At 35.0% G+C, this 20,505-nt stretch overlaps 1 protein-coding gene across 1 annotated transcript; it reads left to right on the top strand.

Moving 5' to 3' along the window:
* Positions 1 to 4,025: 4,025 nt before the first annotated feature.
* On the top strand, positions 4,026 to 7,009 carry LOC123718350. Its single transcript, XM_045674767.1, has 3 exons — positions 4,026 to 4,287; positions 5,617 to 6,113; positions 6,861 to 7,009. The coding sequence occupies exons 1-3, from the start codon at positions 4,034 to 4,036 to the stop codon at positions 7,007 to 7,009; spliced, it is 900 nt and encodes a 299-aa protein (XP_045530723.1). The 5' UTR covers positions 4,026 to 4,033.
* Positions 7,010 to 20,505: the final 13,496 nt, after the last annotated feature.

The raw sequence follows: 20,505 nt of genomic DNA, 5'->3' as shown, positions 1-20,505 counted from the left end.
ACAAATTCACGCATTACAAACAATAACTAAAAATAACAGTTTCTATAATTTATACGGTCGCTCTATTATTTCTAAACATTGGATAAAACCAATTTACTGTTCGGAAGGTTTATGCAATTCCCAGTTGCGGCTAATTTTACAAAACAGCAATACGTTCTTAGTTAAATTTCTACTTAGGGCACGCACAGTCTTTGAACAACAAAGCATTATTTAAAATCAAACGACATTCGTACATTGTCGGATTGTATTTCGTCATTAAGCTTTTTGCACTAGTAAACTGTTATTGTATGCGTAACTAAACCAATTTGAAAGGAAATGCCGATTTCGAATTCACTTTAATAGCAGTCTATTTTGGATTTTGATACTGAATCGTCATGGAAATAAATAAGGTATGTGAAATTATGTAAAATTGTTTAAAAACTCAAAGTTGTCAAAATTGTCTGTTTGGTGTTGTAGGCAGCAACGCGGGAAGTCCAAAATTTGTTCAACAGTTGAGCGATGCTATTGGAACACCTCCACAGGTTAATAATTAACATTATAAAATGACGAACGCGTAGAATTGCAATAAATTATGTGGGGATGTGTTAAATGCGCAATTTGATGATTATGATTTTAGTCTTCAAGGACTCATCTTAAAATCAGATAAAATATTTTCAAAAAGGTTAAGCTTTTTTCCTACTTTTTATACCTGACTAGAAATTATTCTGTCTGTACGAGCCAAAGCTGTACATTTTGCTCACTCAGGCTATCTTAGAATTATAAGCGTGATGATCCCTATGTACGTGCCAAGGTTCGTACATTCTTCCTCGTTTACAAGCTTGACAAATTCCTATGTTTGTACGTGCCATGGATGTACATTTCGATCACTTATAAGCGTGACGATTTCCCAAATCGTCGGAGTTACACCCCGAGAGCATAGCCAGACGTAGGCACTCTCTTTGACTGTTAAATTGTATTCATTCGGTATATAGCAATTAGCACGTCATTATTTCGCTCATATTCTATTGTAACACGCGAGTGTTAAATATAGAGTAAATCAATAAATCTCTATTATTTGAAGCATCCCGTTGACCCAGGAACCGTACATTTTGGTCCTTCGAGCTATCCGGGAATAGCGGGTCTTTCGCGTTCAATTGATCGCGTTCGCGTTTTTCTCCGTTTTCCTGAAGATCGGCGCCGTGGAAAACATCCCACTGCCGGTTCGTTGGGTCATCAAGCAAATCAAATACCATCATCCGCATCAATAGAAAAGAGGAGAGCAACGTTTTCAAGGATCCAGACTAGTCCAAATATATCGGCGTCCTTTCAACCTAGAACAAGGCGACGGACGTCAATCTTCAATGGAGAGAGGTAAACTCCAGTAAGCCCTCTCCCAACTTTTTCAAGAATCCAGACGGATCAATATATATCGGCGTCCTTTCAACCGAGAACAAGGCGACGGACGTCAAGCGCAACATAGAGAGGCAAGCGACAGCGGTCGGTACAGTAAGTCCTTTCCAATTGTTTGAGCGCATAAAATTTGATAAATATTAGATTTATCTTACTTCAGCATAATAACTGCAATCCCTTTCGAATAGGGGCACGTTATACAGTACTTTTAAACAACATTTATTGTTGACTGGGGCATCTTATTGGATACAATAAATCATTATGGATAAATTATACCAAGACCAACTAAGAGTATGGGGGGATATTCAGAAATTAACAAATAACTACAAAAAGGACGGAGCAGATAGAAAAAGAAATCCCGACTACTTTCAAAGTCGACTGTTTCATTTGGAGGAATTATGGAACAAATTTCAATGCAACCATGATCGTATGCTTATAGAATATAGCCAGGATCATAAGTACTTTCAGGAAATGGAATATGAACAAAGCCAGGGATCATACCACTCAATAAAGGAAACATTGAGTCAGGCCTACCAGGACATTTTACTAAGAATGGAAAAGCCTAAGGCCAGCACTAGCGTTAACGAGTTCGAGGAGCAAGGAACGTCTGAAAGACAAGAATCGGCCCAGCAACAACAAGGGTTTGGTATCAATACTATCAAGCAGAAGGGGTATTCCCAAAGGATTAAGGATCTGCTCTGCAAGCAGGAGGCATTTTTTAGGTCCTCCGATCACCGTTCAATTGAATGTGATATAGATTCCATTACCGAAAAATGGGAACTCGTGGCAGAATTAGAGGAAATGAGGTCGCGTTGGGACGCGATTTATAATAATCACATAGAAATAGACGCCGAGCTCGCGGGAACTTTCCCCGAATATCAAGAAAAATATTACGAACAGAGAGCCGCAAAAGGAAGGCGATAAATATCAAATTACACTCTATCACTCCAAATGAGAAATTAACTCCCCGTATAGAAATACCTATATTTAACGGCAGTTTTGAAAAATGGGTATCATTCCGGGACTTATTTGAACAAGTTATCCACAAAAATTCAACCCTCTCAAATCAAAAACTCTTTAAAATCAAAATTAAGAGAGGAACCAGAGAGGCTTATAAATCAATTGCAAGTTAGCAACGAGAATTATGACGCATGTTGGAAAATTATCACAAACAGATATGACAACAAAAAACATATTTTAACATCGTATCTAAATAGTTTTATGCAGCTTCCAAAGATTGAAAAGGACAACCTGGGGCAAATTAAAAGACTTCACGATGTCACTTTGGAATGCTTGAATGGGCTCAAAAATTTGGGGATTTGTGTAGAGCATTGGGATACCATTATAGTTCATATTCTGTCTCAAAAACTAGATTACGACACCTATCAAGCATATATTGCATCACTAAAGCATCCAAAAGAGTTACCGGTGCTTAAAGATTTAATTGATTTCCTGGAAAAAACATTTACTGCCTTGGAAACAACAAGCAACAAACCTCAGCAGAGTCTTGTTACAAAACATCAATATCGGTCTAATAATAAGCCGATCAACAATAAATTCGTGTCATCGCAAGTGAGTAATCGAGGCCATGACAATATAGTTAAAAACACGTACTGTAAAATATGCAAAACAGCTAATCATGTCACGTTTAATTGTAAATCTTTTATAGCTATGAATCATAGAGAAAGGCTTGATACAGTTTTAGCATTACAGATATGTACTAATTGTTTATGTGACCACGATGTCAAGGATTGTGTTTCACAAATCAGATGCAGAGTGTGTTATCAGAAGCATAATACAAGGTTACATAATGCATTAAATAGTTCGAATTCACCTAATCGCCCGTCTACAAACAGGCTTCAATATCAAAATAGTAATTATACCATTCATTCATTGAATTCATTCATTCAATTATGCATTCAAAAAGGGTACATACGGCATCTAAGGATTTTTCAGAAGTCCTCTTAGCTACCGCAAAAATTAAAGTGTTAGGGGTTAATGGAAAGCCTTACCTCATGCGCGCACTTATTGACTAGGGGTTTCAAATATCAATAATTAGCGAAAAGGCAGCACAGTTGTTGAAACTAAAGAGGGAAGGCTGTAATGGTGTTATCTCAGGAGTGGGGGAAACACACAACGAATCAAGGGTCAGGTTACATTGACCTGTACTTCTATCCACACTAGCATACATTAAAAACAAGAGTATTTATCATGAATAATTTAGTACACAAATTGCCAAATAACTTCTTTAATATGCCGTCATGGCCGTATATCAAAGACATCGAATTGGCAGATCCTGAATTTAACAGAAGCAGTCAAGTAGACATATTATTTGGGGCCGATGTCTACGCCCAAATTATGATGAGTGGAATATTAAGAGGGGAAAATCTTTCACAACCAATAGCACAACAGACACGATTTGGATGGATCTTATGTGGAAAACTTAAGTCATATCAATGCAACATTATACTAAATAACACTGAAGATTTACAGAAATTTTGGGAAATAGAAGACATTGAAGAGTCCCCATCCGTCGTGTCCTCCCCCCCCGAAGAAAACAAAACTGCGCCAAGCAAATGGAAAATACAAGGTTCGACTTCCGCTAAAAAATAATTTTAAGGAAGGTTTAGGTCTGTCCAAACCAATGGCGGTAGCACAATTTCACAGCCTGGAACGGAAATTAGCGAAACAGCCAAAAACTGCAAGGCAATATAAGGATTTTATAAATGAGTATAAAGACTTAGGGCACATGTCTTTCATAGAAAACAAGGGTCCGGAGATTGGGTATTACTTACCTCATCATTGTGTTACCCGGGAACATTCGGAAACTACAAAGCTACGTGTTGTATTCAATGGATCAGCAAAGACAACAACGGGACTTAGTTTAAACGACGTAATGTATACAGGTCCCAACCTACAACAAGACTTACAATCCCTTATATTAAAGTGGAGAAGATTCCGTTGTGTTTACACCGCAGACGTGGAGAAAATGTTTAGAAATATTGACATTTTTGAGTGCGATCGGAAAATGCAAAGAATTATTTGGCGAAATTCACAGCTAGCTATGGATGAAAGACCTCGGTTTCCACGGGCAGCGGAAATCACAGAGCAGGCATTTTATACAGATGACTTAATATATGGGGCCCATTCTATAGAAGAAGGATGCAGCATGGTAACGGAGTTACAGGATTTGTTGCAGTCAGGGGGTTTTACTTTAAGAAAATGGGCTTCCAATGAACCAAGAATACTGAAAGAGATTTCGGAAAAAATTAACCGAGATCAAAACCAGCAAATATTTACGTTTAAAGGAGATCTTATTTCAAAAACATTAGGGGTATACTGGAACCCGAAAGAAGACTGCTTTATGTTTCAATCGTCATTTGATTTCTCGAATAAGACGACCAAAAGAGCACTTTTATCAGATATATCGAAGCTGTTTGACCCACTGGGTTGGTTAGCTCCTGCAATTACAGGTATGAAAATAATTTTTCAAGAAGTATGGAAGCAAAACATTAAGTGGGATGATCAAATCCCTACTTCTATTTTGAAAAAATGGAAGCAATTTAAAGAAGAAATAGAACTAAATATTTCTAAAATAAGGATCCCGAGGTGGTTGCAAACTAGTCTGGACAGCACATTAGAGCTACATGGATTTTGTGATGCATCAAATAAAGCATATGCCGCAGTTATTTACTGTCTAATAAACAACAAGGTTTCATTGGTGGCAGCCAAAACAAAATTGGTACCCGTTAAAGGAAAAATCTCTATTCCGAGAGGTGAATTATGTGGAGCGGTTTTATTAACAAAGCTGTTTAATAAAGTTAAAGCATGTTTAGGGTATAATAAAATTAAATGTTACGGTTGGACGGATTCCATGGTAACCTTGAGGTGGATACAGGGACAGCCTGAGAAATGGAAACCATTTGTAAGCAACAGAGTCAAGCAAATTGTTCAAGATATGCCGTCAAACACGTGGCGCTATGTTAAATCAGAGGAAAACCCCGCAGACTGCGCCAGTCGTGGTATTTCCGTCAAACAACTTGAAATACACTCTTTATGGTGGATTGGTCCATCATGGCTTCCTTTATATAGGAATGACAAGGAAACTCAGTTATATTTTACGAAGGAAGAAGAAAAAAATCAATATTTAGTTAATATAGTACAAGGTACAGATAACACAGTAAAGGGAATAATACAAAACTGCAGTAGTTTCTCACGGGCAATCAGGATAGTTGCTTGGATATTACGGCTTTTACCAAAAAATAAGGATAAAAGGGAACGATACCTTACATTAGCTGAAGTCAAGGAAGCGAAACGGAAGATAATTCGCAACGTACAAGAAGACGACTTCTTCTATGAGATAGAAAAGTTGAGAAGAAAGGAGAGCATTAATAAAAGTACACTAATTGCATTGAATCCATATCTTGGACAGGATGGCCTTCTTCGTGTGGGGGGAAGGTTGCGAAATGCCTTCATTAGTAAAGACATGCAACATCCCATTATAATTTCACATACTGGTAGGCTGACTGACTTAATAATAGACCAAGCGCATAAGCTTACCTTTCATGGCGGCCCTCGCCTAACATTATCACTTATCAGACAGAAGTACTGGATTGTGGGCGGTAATAGAGCAGTAAAGAGGCAATTGAGATTATGTGTAACATGTGTTAAAAACAACCCTCGGATGCAATATCAAATAATGGGCGACTTCCCCGAAGCTCGGTGTAATCCGGCGCGACCCTTTAAGCATACTGGAGTTGACTTTACGGGGTATATCCTAATAAAAGGTAGCAAAGGACGAGGGATCAAGTGCACAAAAGGTTACATAGCCGTATTTATATGCATGGCTACAAAGGCAGTGCATTTAGAAGTAGTATCTGATTTAACCACTTCGGCCTTTCTAGCAGCATTGAAAAGAATGGCGGCCCGAAGAGGGACTCCGGAACATATTTATAGTGATAATGGCACAAATTTTATTGGTGCCAATCGTGTACTTGACTCCGGGTATGACGAATTAAAACGAGTATTCGCAGAAGAACAATTTGCCACCACAATTACGGATATGGAAATAAACTGGCATTTCAATGCACCTGCATGGCCCTCTGCTGGCGGATTATGGGAAGCAGCTGTTAAAATCTTAAAGGCTCATACAAAGAAGGTAATCGGGGATCAAAAATTCACATATGAAGAACTTTCGACACTCGTAGCGCAGTTAGAAACCTGTTTAAATACTAGGCCTCTATGTCCAATTTCAGAAGATCCGGAGGATATTAATTTTCTAACACCAGCTCATTTCTTAACTGGGGGCCCTACACTTTCATTATTGCCCACCGAGAATGACTTAAGAACGAGATGGTACTTAGTGGAGAAAACTTTCCAAGACATATGGAAGAGGTGGCAATCGGAATACTTGCCTACATTGACATCTCGAAGTAAATGGCAAAAACCACGAGAAAACTTAAAATTACAAGACTTGGTCGCCATTCACGACGCGAATACTCCTCCCGGAAAATGGGCTATGGGCAGAGTTGTAGAATTACATCCAGGCACTGATAATATCGTCAGAGTAGTTTCGCTAAAGACAAAGAACAGAGTAATCAAACGGCCAATTGTCAAATGAAGTCCCTTGCCTTGCTTGAAAGGGTCTCGGTAACGTTTTAGCGATAATGCTTTCGTTTATATTCTTTTTAACATACTGTTACGAGCTAGGGGATCGGATAGAAAATGCCGTAGATTTCTTCAAGGGTTTATTTCTTGGTAAATCAATTAGGAATTTATGGGCACAAATTAATTGCAGAGATGCACTAATTACACACACAAAAACACAGTCACTAATTACTTCACTTATGCACACTTCACACAGTACTTTATTCACTTTATCGCTTCGGTGTTCCTCTCGTGTTATCGCATTCCAAACTAAAGGCGACTAGTCGCGTTTCGGCTCGCTTATATATCCCTGGGAATAGTTCTAAACAACATTCGAGAACTTTCTAGGCGGGCTTGCTACTGAGTAGCGATTGCACAATTCTAGAACGTCCGCACTCTTTATCTCTTTCGCACGTTGCTCCGTCCTTGTCGTACGGCGTTCTAGAGTGCTCGTCTAGTTTCGAGAAAGTTCTGATCTTCTCTCTCTCTCTCTCGTATCATTTCGTCCTTGCCTCACACCTAGAAAGTTCGGTCTAGAATATTCCTTCATCAAAGGGGTATAACTAGGCCTGAAAACGCCTGAAAACGGGTCTCCTGAAAACTACACTACTCTACTACACATGTTCTGAAACCGACTGAAAAAAGGTTTCAGCTTCCTGAAAACTAGGGTAACATTATGGAAATTACAATTTTCTAATATGTGATTGACCCTCTCCTGAAACGGTCAGAAATCATATTACAGCCTGCTGAAAAGTTCTCTAACTAGTGGAAAAATCTATAAACATTGCAGTCGACCCGTCTTCGTAACAATACGTATCAGCTACGCATCCGGAAAATTACAATATAAGTAATTTCAACAATAATAAGGGGTTATACTTAGACAAAATAAGTAATATGCAATTAATTCAGGAAAAATGGAGAATCGTTGTCTACTATGACATGAAACCCTATTGGGAAGGTGAAAAGGCATTCAAACAATGTTATAAAACTTTACAAGGCATGTGTTCTGCCCTCGATGAAAAAACACATTGCGAAATTACTATGAATCAATTACGTCATAGCTTCGAGGAACTCAAATACTACGATCAGGTGTTGCTTACGCAGCACCCGGGCACGCGCTCGAAGCGGCGTCGGCGCGGCCTTATCAACGGTGTCGGATACGCGGCACACTCCTTATTCGGAGTATTGGACGAATCATTCGCTGAACAATATCAAAAGGATATCTCTTTAGTTAAAGAGAATGAGCAGCATTTGGCAAACCTGTGGAAAAATCAGACATCAGTTCTGGAAGCGGAGTACAATCTCATGAAGCGGTCAGAGGAAGAAAATTATAATTTACGAAAATTAATAAATCGACACGCAAATGAAGTTAAGAAGGCAATTACTACTCAAGTCACTGAAATCAATAGACTAGAGCGCATTACTCAGTTTACTCTTGACAGCATTTCAGCAACAAACGTACTTGCTAATTTAAGGAATTTGCAGGAGTATCTGATTGACACCATCACCGATATTTACCATGGTCGATTTAATTTTCACCTTATTTCGTCGGAACAATTACGCAGGAAATTAAATATAATATCCAATCATATTTCAACAGATCTTTCTTTGCCAATTAATAATAGTCAAAAACAATTTGGCAATATATATAAATTTTAAAGAGTTAAGGCAAGGATGCTTTATGAGCAATTAATATTGGAAATCTCGGTTCCGCTTGTCAGCCGAGATGGTTTTGAAATCTATAATGTGATTTCTGTTCCTTATAAGAGTGACGCACTTACGATGGTCAAAATTGTCCCTATTTCAGATCTCGTCGCAATAAACAAAGAAAAAAATTCATACATACAGATGTCAGAAAATGAATTGCTATCAAGTTGTGATTATTATTCCGATATTTATTATTGTAACCTACCTAAACTGTTTTATAATATGAAACCAGAAGATAGCTTATGTAAGACAGGAATAAAAAAGCAATGTTAGTTTGAGAAAATGCCATGCGATAACGAGTGGATTGACCTGAATAAAAAGAATACATATTTATACTTTTGTTGTGATCGGTGTCCATTACATATTATGTGTGGCGATCAAATTTCTGCAGAACAATTAAATACGACTGGATTAATAAGCATAGGTCATGGTTGCATGTTAAGCAACAAGAAAGGTGTCATTTATGCTCATAACGAGTATCAGAATGTGCTCAAGACTGGACCAATGGTTTATTCGCCTTATATGGATTCAATTAATAATATGATAAATGTGTCCTTATCCTCGGATGTTATTGAAAATTCAAAAAACAACTACACAATTAATAGTCTTGATAAAATAGGCACGGTTCTGGAAGATATGCGAAAGGAGGCTCCCATAATTAGTAGTGTGACATTTCACGACGTACATCAGTATATTGCCTTATACTCTATTTTGGGCATCTTCGTCGTGGTAGGAGCGATTCTATTGTTGCGGAGGTTTCGTCGAGCAGGTACGGTAGCACCTGTCTAGCAGATACCATCTGGCCAAGCAACAATTCCAATACAGAAAACAATTGATGGGCAGCAGGAGACGTCGACAGCGGCATTGGCAGCAGCAGTGGCAGCCAGTCTCGCAATGGGCTCTACAGAACCCACCCGGGACCGGACTCCGATAGGTCTTAGTGTTAGTGATAGTGCCGTGGATTGGTGTAGGAAGTGTTAGCATAAGTTTAGAGACTTTAAGTACCTCCTAGAGACTATTAAGCACGTAATGGAGTATGTACGAGCCAAAGCTGTACATTTTGCTCACTCAGGCTATCTTAGAATTATAAGCGTGATGATCCCTATGTACGTGCCAAGGCTCGTACATTCTTGCTCGTTTACAAGCTTGACAAATTCCTATATTTGTACGTGCCATGGATGTACATTTCGATCACTTATAAGCTTGACGATTTCCCAAATCATCGGAGTTACACCCCGAGAGCATAGCCAGACGTAGGCACTCTCTTTGACTGTTAAATTGTATTCATTCGGTATATAGCAATTAGCACGTCATTATTTCGCTCATATTCTATTGTAACACGCGAGTGGTAAATATAGAGTAAATCAATAAATCTCTATTATTTGAAGCATCCCGTTGACCCAGGAACCGTACAAATATATTGTCCAGTGTTTTACCCTGCACACCAGATGGTATGGTCAGGACTTTCACTTCACCTCTTGTTATAGTATATTTAGCCGTAGTAGTGGCAAGAACCTTTTGATGAGCTATTAGTATTGATGGATTAATTTTTGCTCTGCGTATTATTAAAGTTGCATCTGTTATACAGACTTTGTACTTATTATCTGCATTCTGTGACATGAGGTTAAATGTTTCTCTCGATCTAACTAATTTTATAGATAATTCGACCCCGTTAATGAGGAATTTATCTTGATTGAATATATCCCCATGTAAATGCCCAATCATTTCAACATCCTTACCATCCTTTGAAAGTTGTTGTCTTTTGTAAAAGCCCTTGTTTGCCTCATTAGTTTCATTCATTTTACCAGCTGTATCCTCGTACCAGAAACCACATGTCAAATGTGATTGTTTGGCGGATGATGAATAATTTAATAGAGTTTCTATGAAAGCACGATATGCATAAGTATTATTTGGGGGTGACACAAGTTTTTGGTTTAGGTAAACATCCAATTGGTTAAATAAAGAATGTAACCAATTATTGACTGGTGCCACTACATTAGCTGCATTAACTGCAGAACCGTCTTGATTTTTAATTTGAGCCTTGAGATGGAGTAGTGTATGCGAAAGGTCTATGTAATCATCTCCTGTACCAGGTACTTGGAATTCGATGGGTCCATCATCACTTAATGAAGAAATTGGTTTGTAATGTATCCAGTGTCCATATTCGATACTTGTTTGTGTGGAAGGAAGAGCAAACAGATCCAATTCAGATTTATCGCACTCACATGAATGATTATGAATAAATGACATTATGATTAGTTTGAAAATATATCCTTGGAAATATTAATATCTTTGTTCCTTGTTTTCTTTGAAGCGCCTTTCACTTTGAGGGGTGAAACTCGAATGAGCTCATTACAATATTTTCGTCTCTTATTAACACCCGATCCAGTCATAAGTTTATCAATTTTGGTATCAACTTTGCGTTTAAGGTTAGAACTAGCCTCTTTCAATCGATTTTTAATGGATTCTTTAATAGGACGACTAGCTACAACATCTGACAAAAGCCCAATACCGCTGTTAAGTGCTTCTTTTCCAATCACCTTAGCACCACTAGTGAGTAAAGGTAGCACACTTCGAAATAACCCCCCAAGAAAACTTCCGATACCATGACCACGTTGATGTAAGGCTCCTTTGTAGATTACATTTATACCAGACCCAGCTTGTTGCGAATAATAATGTTCATAAGGACATATAAAAGTTTCTTGAGGTGTATACATTTTAAAAAAGGAAATGTAGACTATATTTTTTTAAAATGAAGTTTCACCATTTACCATTTCAATACGGTACATCGTGTTACCGTATTGAAATGGTACCGCATTTCCCGTGGTTGTTCTTATATCTATCTCAATAACATCAAATTCTCTTCTCATTACCGGTAAATAATGTGGTGGTGAAAATATATGCATTTTATTTGAACCATATATGTATTTAGCAAGATCTAAGGGTATAATTCTCAATAGGGGTGTCATGACATCACCAACAATTTGTGGTTCTATAATATCGCAATACACAAATAATTGTGATGGTAACCCTAAATGTAGATTAGCAGGGCGTTTACCGATATTATGATTTACTAAATTGGTATCTGGCTCAAATCCAAGTTGAAAGCTCAAATTAGGTGATAGAGATAGTGAAATTATTGATGGATCCTTTACTGCAACAGAGACAAACTTTGACACGGTGTCCTGGCGAAAACTAACTTTCTCTTTCGAATTTAAAGCAATAAGAATATTTTGTATATTATCATAGTTGGTGGCTGGTATATGGTTCTTATACATTAGTGTGGTCTCTTCGTTATTGATGGTAGTTTTTTTACTTATGTATATGATATTTTCATGATCTTGCACGGAGAACATAGTAGAGGGATATTGAAACTCAACTATACCTACCATCCATTCCCCTTCTAATGTAATGGCTTTAGGGAGTTTTGTAGAAAAATTTGATGTCATATTTCCCGGGAAATATTGTGTGGAACTATTGCTGAGTAAAGTTAAATAGAAACTTTCCTTCATTGTAGATTTTTAATATTCGACAGTAAGACCCAAGAATTAAATTTGTTAGGATATCCTTTCCATTTCACTAATACTTCCTTTCTAATACCGCTTTTACGTGATCTGATGATTTTATCAATTTTATATTCGGAAGTGGGGGAAAAAGTTATTTTTTGTAGTTCTTTCTCATAAAAAGTTCCTGTTATTGATTCATTTTCTAAATCGTTTAAAGTGTATACAACCCACGGGGAACGATCTATAATCGAAGTAATGATAAAAATTTCATTACTCCAATTACTTTCATAACCTTTTTGAAAAACATGTTTGTATTTTGTAATTCTTACATAGTCACCAACGTTAAACTTAGGTACTTTGTTTAAACTTGAAATATAAGTCTTTTCATCATAATATAAATTCCGCCAAACTTCCATAATGTTTTCCATTTTAACATCACATGGTCTCATCTTGATACTAGAGTGCACACTGTGATTATAAGAACTAACCAAATCTTGTAAAATATCTGTATAGCGATAAGTATTCTTATGTGTAAAATAACGCCACATTTTCATTTTCAATGTTATCTGAAATCGTTCTACTATACTTGCCTTTATATCTGGATTATTTGTAGTGTAATAATTTATATTTTTACGTTTTAAATAAGTTTGGACATCCTTAGATACAAATTCCGTACCCTTATCTGATTGAATATGTCTAGGAACAGTTTTAGCTTCATCAAAGATGCTAGTAAAACACGTTTTTATTGTGCATGAATCCTTCTTTTTCATGGCTCTAACATAAGCATACTTACTAAAGGCGTCAATAACACACAAAATATATTTATATCCATCATTATGTTGTATGTAAGTTCTTAAATCACTTAAATCAGCTTGCCACAATTCATTAATATTTGATAAAATATATTTATTACGCGGGAATTTTTTTATAACCGGTTTATGTAATGTATATGTTTCTTGAGACTGCAACCATTTCGAAACATCACTTTTTGCGATTTTTCCATTCATTGCCTTTGTTAACTTATTGACACTGCTGTAACCGGCTGGATGTGATATATCATAATAGATGCGATGTAACTCTAATACGGGGTCCATTTCTCCCAATCACTTTTGTTTCTCAATTTGTTGATGTGTTTAGATTGTGTTGGAGTTGAAGAAACCTCAGTTGGTGATTCTTGAATCAATGTTTTATCTTTACTATTAAGGTCAGATATATATTTGATTCTTTTCAGATTACCAATGTATGTTAGCGGTGTATTTATATCATTTAAAAACTTGGCGAATATTTCCCAACCGATTGGATCGGATCTCTTCGAGGGTCGTAAGATGTCATTCACTAAATCTATAATATTACTCCCTGGTATCTCTTGTCCACTAATGAAAACTGTTCCAATTTTATTCCATTGCAATTGATCTGTTTTATTTACTATTGTATCCATCAATAATTCACCCCTCCTCATATAAGTTTTAGGAATTAATTTTAATATTTCTTTTGGTTGTAACCAATATGCGATGTCTTCACCCGTTGGGGGTTGTTTAACATTTAGCATTTTTTCATTTTCACTAGTAGTTATATTATTGATGTTACGGTTTTCGTTAGTATTATCATTTATTACCTTTTCAGTTATTGTTATTTCTTGAGGTTGACGTTCTTCCATGGAGTAATGTAAGTATCTTTATAAATTTGTAGATAAAGCGCCCATTTTTCGCGATCATCCAATTTACTTGATATAATTTTTTCCATTTCTAAATCCAATCTACTTTGCGGTGTTGCTTTATTTTCATTCTGATGTTTCAGTTTATCAATAAAGTCTTGCTCAACGAGAAACATTTTTTTTGTGTTCATTGTGATTTATTAAAACAACTTACAAGGGTGCTTAGAATTGTACCCAAAATTATTGGAAGAAAGGACCCTCCTTTTTGTATTAATATAATTTTTCTGTATTCAAAACTTTTTCCTTTACTGATCAGATTACGTAAGAGATTTTTAACTTTTTTTTAATTTTGTTTTTGTATTATCTTTTAAAGGTACTTTTCCTTGTAAAACATTGTGAATACATTCACATAGACAGTTAATTTCTTGATTATTACAAGACTTCAATAATATCTTACGATGTTTGGGTTTTAATTTATGTAAAGCTGATAACAATTCCTTATGCGTTGTTATTCGTTGATACATGGCTCATTACTGACTTAGAGTGGCTGTTTACAAAGATACTTATACTTTTTCATAGGAACATATATTGTACAAAAATTACTAGATTCAAATATTTTAGATTTTATGCGGCGAGCATCATCAGTGTTTTGTTTCAAATCAATCATTAAATAACCATGAGCTTCTTTAGTAGCATCGGTATATGAATCTTCAATAAACGTGGTATCTTCCGGCGAAACTTGTCTAGCTAGAAATCGTATTTGTGTTTTGTCACGGGGATTTTTAAAATAAATAATATAACTTGAATTAAGTGAAATGTCGCGCTGTCCTCTTCCTTGATGAAATAAGTGTTGGGTTATGTAAAAAACACTCAAATTTCTATGGTGACTACCTTTTGTAAATATATCTAATAATAATATAAAATAATTTGGATTTTTACCATCAAACATATGCAATTCCGGTAGTCCTTGGTGGTAATTTACTCCGGGTATATTATATAGCGGCTGCATTTCATCATAACACCATGTTATTTCTAAAAAAATCTCATTACATATACTACTTTTATGCTTAAAATAATAAATAAATAAATTTACAACAAAGTTAGATTTTCCACACCCACTAGGTCCTGCTACTATGGCAGCAAAGGGATGAATTTTTTTTTTATGTAATAGCAGGCAAACGGGCAAGAGGCTCATCTGATGTGAAGCGAGTGATTTTTCTCCCACTCACATTGCCAGAAGGCTCGCAAGTGCGTTGCCGGCCTTTCAAGAATTGGTACGCTCTTTTTTGAAGGACCCTAAGTCGAATTGGTTCGGAAATACTTCAGTGGGCAGCTGGTTCCTAGTGGTGGTGCGCGGCAAAAACTGCCTTAGAAAACGCTCAGTTGTGGAACGACGGACGCCGAGGTGATACGGATGGTATTTTGTATTTTGCCTTGACGTCCGATAATGAAACTCAGCTGCGGGTATTAGACCGAACAACTCTTCTGAACACTCCCCATGGTAAATGCGGTAGAAGATGCAGAGGGACCCAACATCTCTACGCAACGCCGAGGGATCAAGCAGCACGGAAAGTGATTGGTCGTCGACGATTCGAACCGCTCTTCGTTGAATACGGTCAAGTGGAAGGAGCTGGTACTGGGGAGCTCCCGCCCAGAGGTGAGAACAGTATTCCATGTGGGGCCGAATTTGCGCTTTATAGAGTTGCAAGCGGTGGCCCGGAGTGAAGTACCGTCTCGCCTTGCTGAGCACACCAAGCTTTTTGGAGGCTAATTTAGCCTTCCCTTCCAAATGACCGCGAAACTGGACGTTATTCGATATGTCAACGCCCAATATTCCGATGTTAGCTGAGGCTTTAAGGATTATAAGATTTAAAATGAATCATTATTTTTTGACTTCTGTCTTCTTCAGGGAAAGGAATAAAACTAAGTTGATATTTTAAAAACAATTTATTTATATGAAATATACAAAAAATGTAAGTGTTATATCACAATATTAATGTACACGTTTATACATTATACATGTACAAAACAAATTTATTTTACATAAAAATTTACAATTTTTATATTTACAATAATGATTAACTTAATTACATACTATTGATTTGATAATGACCTATAGGTAACGTATCGATTTTGTTTCGTAAAATGTACCGCTTAGTGTCATTAAAAGATAAACACACCTTATTTATTTCCTGTGTAAAAATTGTATGTTTTAATGATCTAAACCGATACATTTTACAATGCTATACGTTTTTATTAAACAAACACGACTTATAATTATCCAACGTTAATTTTTTAGTGACACATTTGTTAACACCCTTCGCCTTAGTAATAATTGTGTCATCTACCTGTAATGCATACATTTTTGATCGCAAACCCACAAATTCTGTAAAGATTTTACCACAATTTTCATCTTTAAAATAACCTAATTTTTTCTTATTTACTTGAGGAAAATTAAAAACATTGTTTGGATCATAATCTGATGTATCGAAATGTGTACAAATGTCTGGCTTTATATCATTATAAAAGTTACTAGTAAATATTTGATAAATGAGACTGTCAGTATCTGTATACAGTAGTTTCAGATTTGAAGTAAATTTCTCTTTCATGTAATTATAGTGGAAATCATACATCAGCGTTTTAGATATATCTAATATATAAAATCCGAGATAAATAGGTTTATTATAAATTAATTTCATTTTGTTTAATTGAATTGCAACAAGACTATCAGAAAATATTGAAACACTGTGAAAATGTGGTTGAGCAATTAGATCCCCAGCTCCCAATACTCTGCCCCTATTTTCCCAGTGGGTTAACAGTTTAACGTTAACTCGTTTCTCAATATTTTCCATAGTCTTACCAAAAACAGCGTTGTTCATGAGTTTATAGAAATCTTTCTCAAAATAGGAATTAGCTCGAGTTCTTAATTGTGTATTAAGGTCTATATATTTCTTTAACCATGGACTCTGCTTAAATTTTAATATTCTATAAACTTTTAATAATTTTAAACCCATTTTCAAACATTGAATTAAATTTCGATAGTGAATAATATATTTGGATTTATTTTTTAAGTTTGGAATCAATCTAATTTCCTTAGCGTCCCCAACTGGTATATTTTCTGGACAAAGAGGTAAATCTGAATGTTTATCATGTAAATCCACCGGATACTCCAGATCTACTTCTAAGATAAAACCTATATCCGATGAACAACTAACATTAAAATCTGTATCAACACTAACCCACTCAAAACCACCTGTAGGTAGATATTGTGACATTGCCCAACCATATAGATTATTGGCATCGAAATACATTAAGAATGACTCTTTATCTTTCGCATTATAGTCAGACATGTAAACATTATTTGCTTTTGCATAACGAGTGCTACATTGCGAAACACCACCACGAATTCCTGATTTAATAAAAGCAATCATATCTATATCAGAAAGTAATTCAATTTCTGTTTTAGTATGTTTTAACATAGCATCCCAACTTAATCCAGGTGCTGTATAGTAATGAGCCGGGTCTAAATCGTACGTTTTAATGCAAACACACCTAAAATTTTCAAAAATATCTGCTAACAATAAAACATCAGTTTTTAAATAAAGATTTGAATAATCCAACACATTTTTACAATTGAAATGATTCCAAACATCTTTGGCATGGTTGTAATCTTCATTAGAAATAATGGAATCTGTAAGAGTACTGTAAAAGTGTGGAAGATCTGGAAGTTGATTGTAGTTTAAAGTATCAAAATCTTTAATGAATTCATATGGAAATACACCTTTTTTAGTCAGCCGTTTAAAGTCTTCTGAATTGGGAAAGCATTTTGATAATTCATTAAAATTTTTCTTTGTTAAATTTTTTGCTAAAGTATCTAAGCTGCTGGGTAAAAATTTTAGGGAATCCACAAAACGTAAAGTTACATTACTGTTATTGATTTTAAGAACCTTTGAAAATGATATGTATTTTTCTTTATTTTGTGGGAGAACTTCTACCTGACCTTCATCAAAGTTTAAGGCATGTACGATAAAATGTGCATCATAATGACTTAAATTGTGCAAGAAGACTGGTATAGTGTAAGGTACTCTAAATTTTTCTGAACAAATTTTATGTATGACCCCAACAAATTCCCCAGTAAACCAATCGTAGTAAATCATTGAATTCCCACACAAAATTTTATCACAAATATAACAATGATTAGATTTGCTAAGTATATATTGCTGTATTGGTGATATTTTATTAGCAACTTTTTTTTGGAAACCAATTTTTTTAACAATTGTTGTCAAATTATCTTTCAGTGTTTCCATAAATTTTAAAGCACAGTTTTCACCAGTATATGTTACATATTTAGACAATTTATCATCGTATGAGCATTTAATGTAGTATCCAAAACTATACACATTATGTTTTTGTACATTTATTGTATGTGATTTTGAAGGATCGTTTGAACATGATGCTAAGGGACTTAAAAAAGCCTCAAAATCTGCATATATAACAAAAGGTAACATCAATTTACGTTGAAATTTATCAAAACTTAATTTACATTCAGAAACAGTATCACCCCACCAATTTCTTTTATTTTTATCTAAGCTTGGTATTTGTGTACAAATATGTCTGCAATCATTTATTTGATGGTTATTTAAACGTTCAGATGTTGAAAAATATTGTAAACAAAAGTCACATAGATATATAGCTTCCTTGGATTTCGAAACTTGACTACTTATTAATCGTGACATATTTTTTATATAACAATAATGACCGATTTTACCCTGTGTCAAATATAGTAAATTTATATGAGTCTGCATTTTATTCTTTGTAAAATACAATGGCCCAACAATACAATGTTTTTTTCTTTGTTCATTATATTCTAACCCAAAAACATTAATGCTTATATTATTAAGACTTTCAATTTTGTGTATATCGTTTAATTTAACTGGAAATTTAATATTACCGAACTTTAATTTATGACTAAATTTGGTGTATGATGATACTCTATCCGAATTCTTATGAATTGGAAATAAAGCAGATAACAGTGCCCACTTAAAACATGCGTCATCAGTGTTTTTAACATTGATCACAGCTTTTTTTATTTTTATATCATGTGGTAACTCAATAAAGGATTTTCCTCTTAAAGGGAATTGATTTAAGTTCATATCCAAATGTAAAAAATTTTTCAGACTCCACCCACTATCCTTTCGCTCGAATGAATTTATATAGCTTAATAGAGATTTCGTGAGAGTTGTATAAAATATATTTAAATCATCACCAATACAAACAATAAAATTCATTGATTGGAAATCAAAAGTGTTGTTAATGTTTTTTGTCTCCTGAACAAAGTCACCATATAAAATGAAATTTATTTTTAAAATTGTATGATCTTCTATAGATTTATTTATTATTGTAAATATTGTATCTTTGACTGATGCAAGAAATAACTCTGGTGTCTCTAACTGTAAATCATTTTGATTTTCTGAAGTTACTCTATAAGTTATTATTCTATTACCGAACGCAGTCTCAATTATCTTAACATTGGGTTTTATTGAATGTTGTATTTTATTTACATTATTTTTATGTGCATTGCTCCTTAGATGATTAGCGAAATATTTTTTGGAAACATTTCTATTACAAATACAGCAAAATTTCATGTTAAAATTATTACCTTCATTCGATGTTGATTGCTCTTGTGAAGACCGTGAAAGATGCATGTTCGATCCAGAATTTATTCTTTTGATGTCAGCAGAGTTAATATCAACAGCTGCTTTCCTTTTGGTTCCACGACCCATTTGATCAACCCTATCGAATACAAATTTTATTATATTTAACTGTTAGAAATGCGAATAGAGAAATCAAATATATATATATATATATATAATATGATTATTAAATATACTCACAGTTTCCCATCGAATTCATCACATAGCACCATCATTCTTTGATCATAGAATGGGTGATTTAAATCATTTCTTTCTATTTCATCACAAACGTTGAAAAGTTCATTTGTATCAATGGATAAGCTTTCAAATTCATGATCCATTTCATCAAAAAAAACACTAACACATTCTTGAGACGTTGTATATATGTATTCGTTTCACAACTGTTTTTTGTCTCACACTTTTAACCTTAATGCGCAAAGGTCTTCAACAAAAAGCACAATGATTGACTTTGTACAATGTAACAGTAATTATACTAGTGGAAAACTGAAACATTACTTAATTATATAAACATATGGTATTAAAATCTGAAGCATGAAGAAACTAAATGAAACTAATTTTTAAAACTGTAACGTTTTACACTATCTTCCTCGGATATCCCCTTTGTTATGTTGTATACAATATCCTTTATCTGAACATCAATGTTGGAATCGTTTTTCATGTAATATTTAACACGAATATCCGCATTTTTCCAATGTTGTGCCACTGGGATTTCTTTCAACTTTTTTAAACTATATAATTCCATTTTCACAAGTATGTCAGCGTCCATTCCATCATCTTTATCAGTCGATATATATGATATGCTTCCCTCCTTCCCTGCACGGCCAACACTTGAAGAAAGTTTAGTTTTTTTCTTCTTCCGGTCAGGTTCTTGAAGAAAAAAGTCATCTAA

The sequence above is a fragment of the Pieris brassicae genome, chromosome W, assembly GCF_905147105.1.
Source record: "Pieris brassicae chromosome W, ilPieBrab1.1, whole genome shotgun sequence".
In the NCBI taxonomy this organism is placed as follows: domain Eukaryota; kingdom Metazoa; phylum Arthropoda; class Insecta; order Lepidoptera; family Pieridae; genus Pieris; species Pieris brassicae.
Note: the sequence above shows the minus strand (reverse complement) of the source record. Positions and strands in the feature narration are given on the sequence as shown.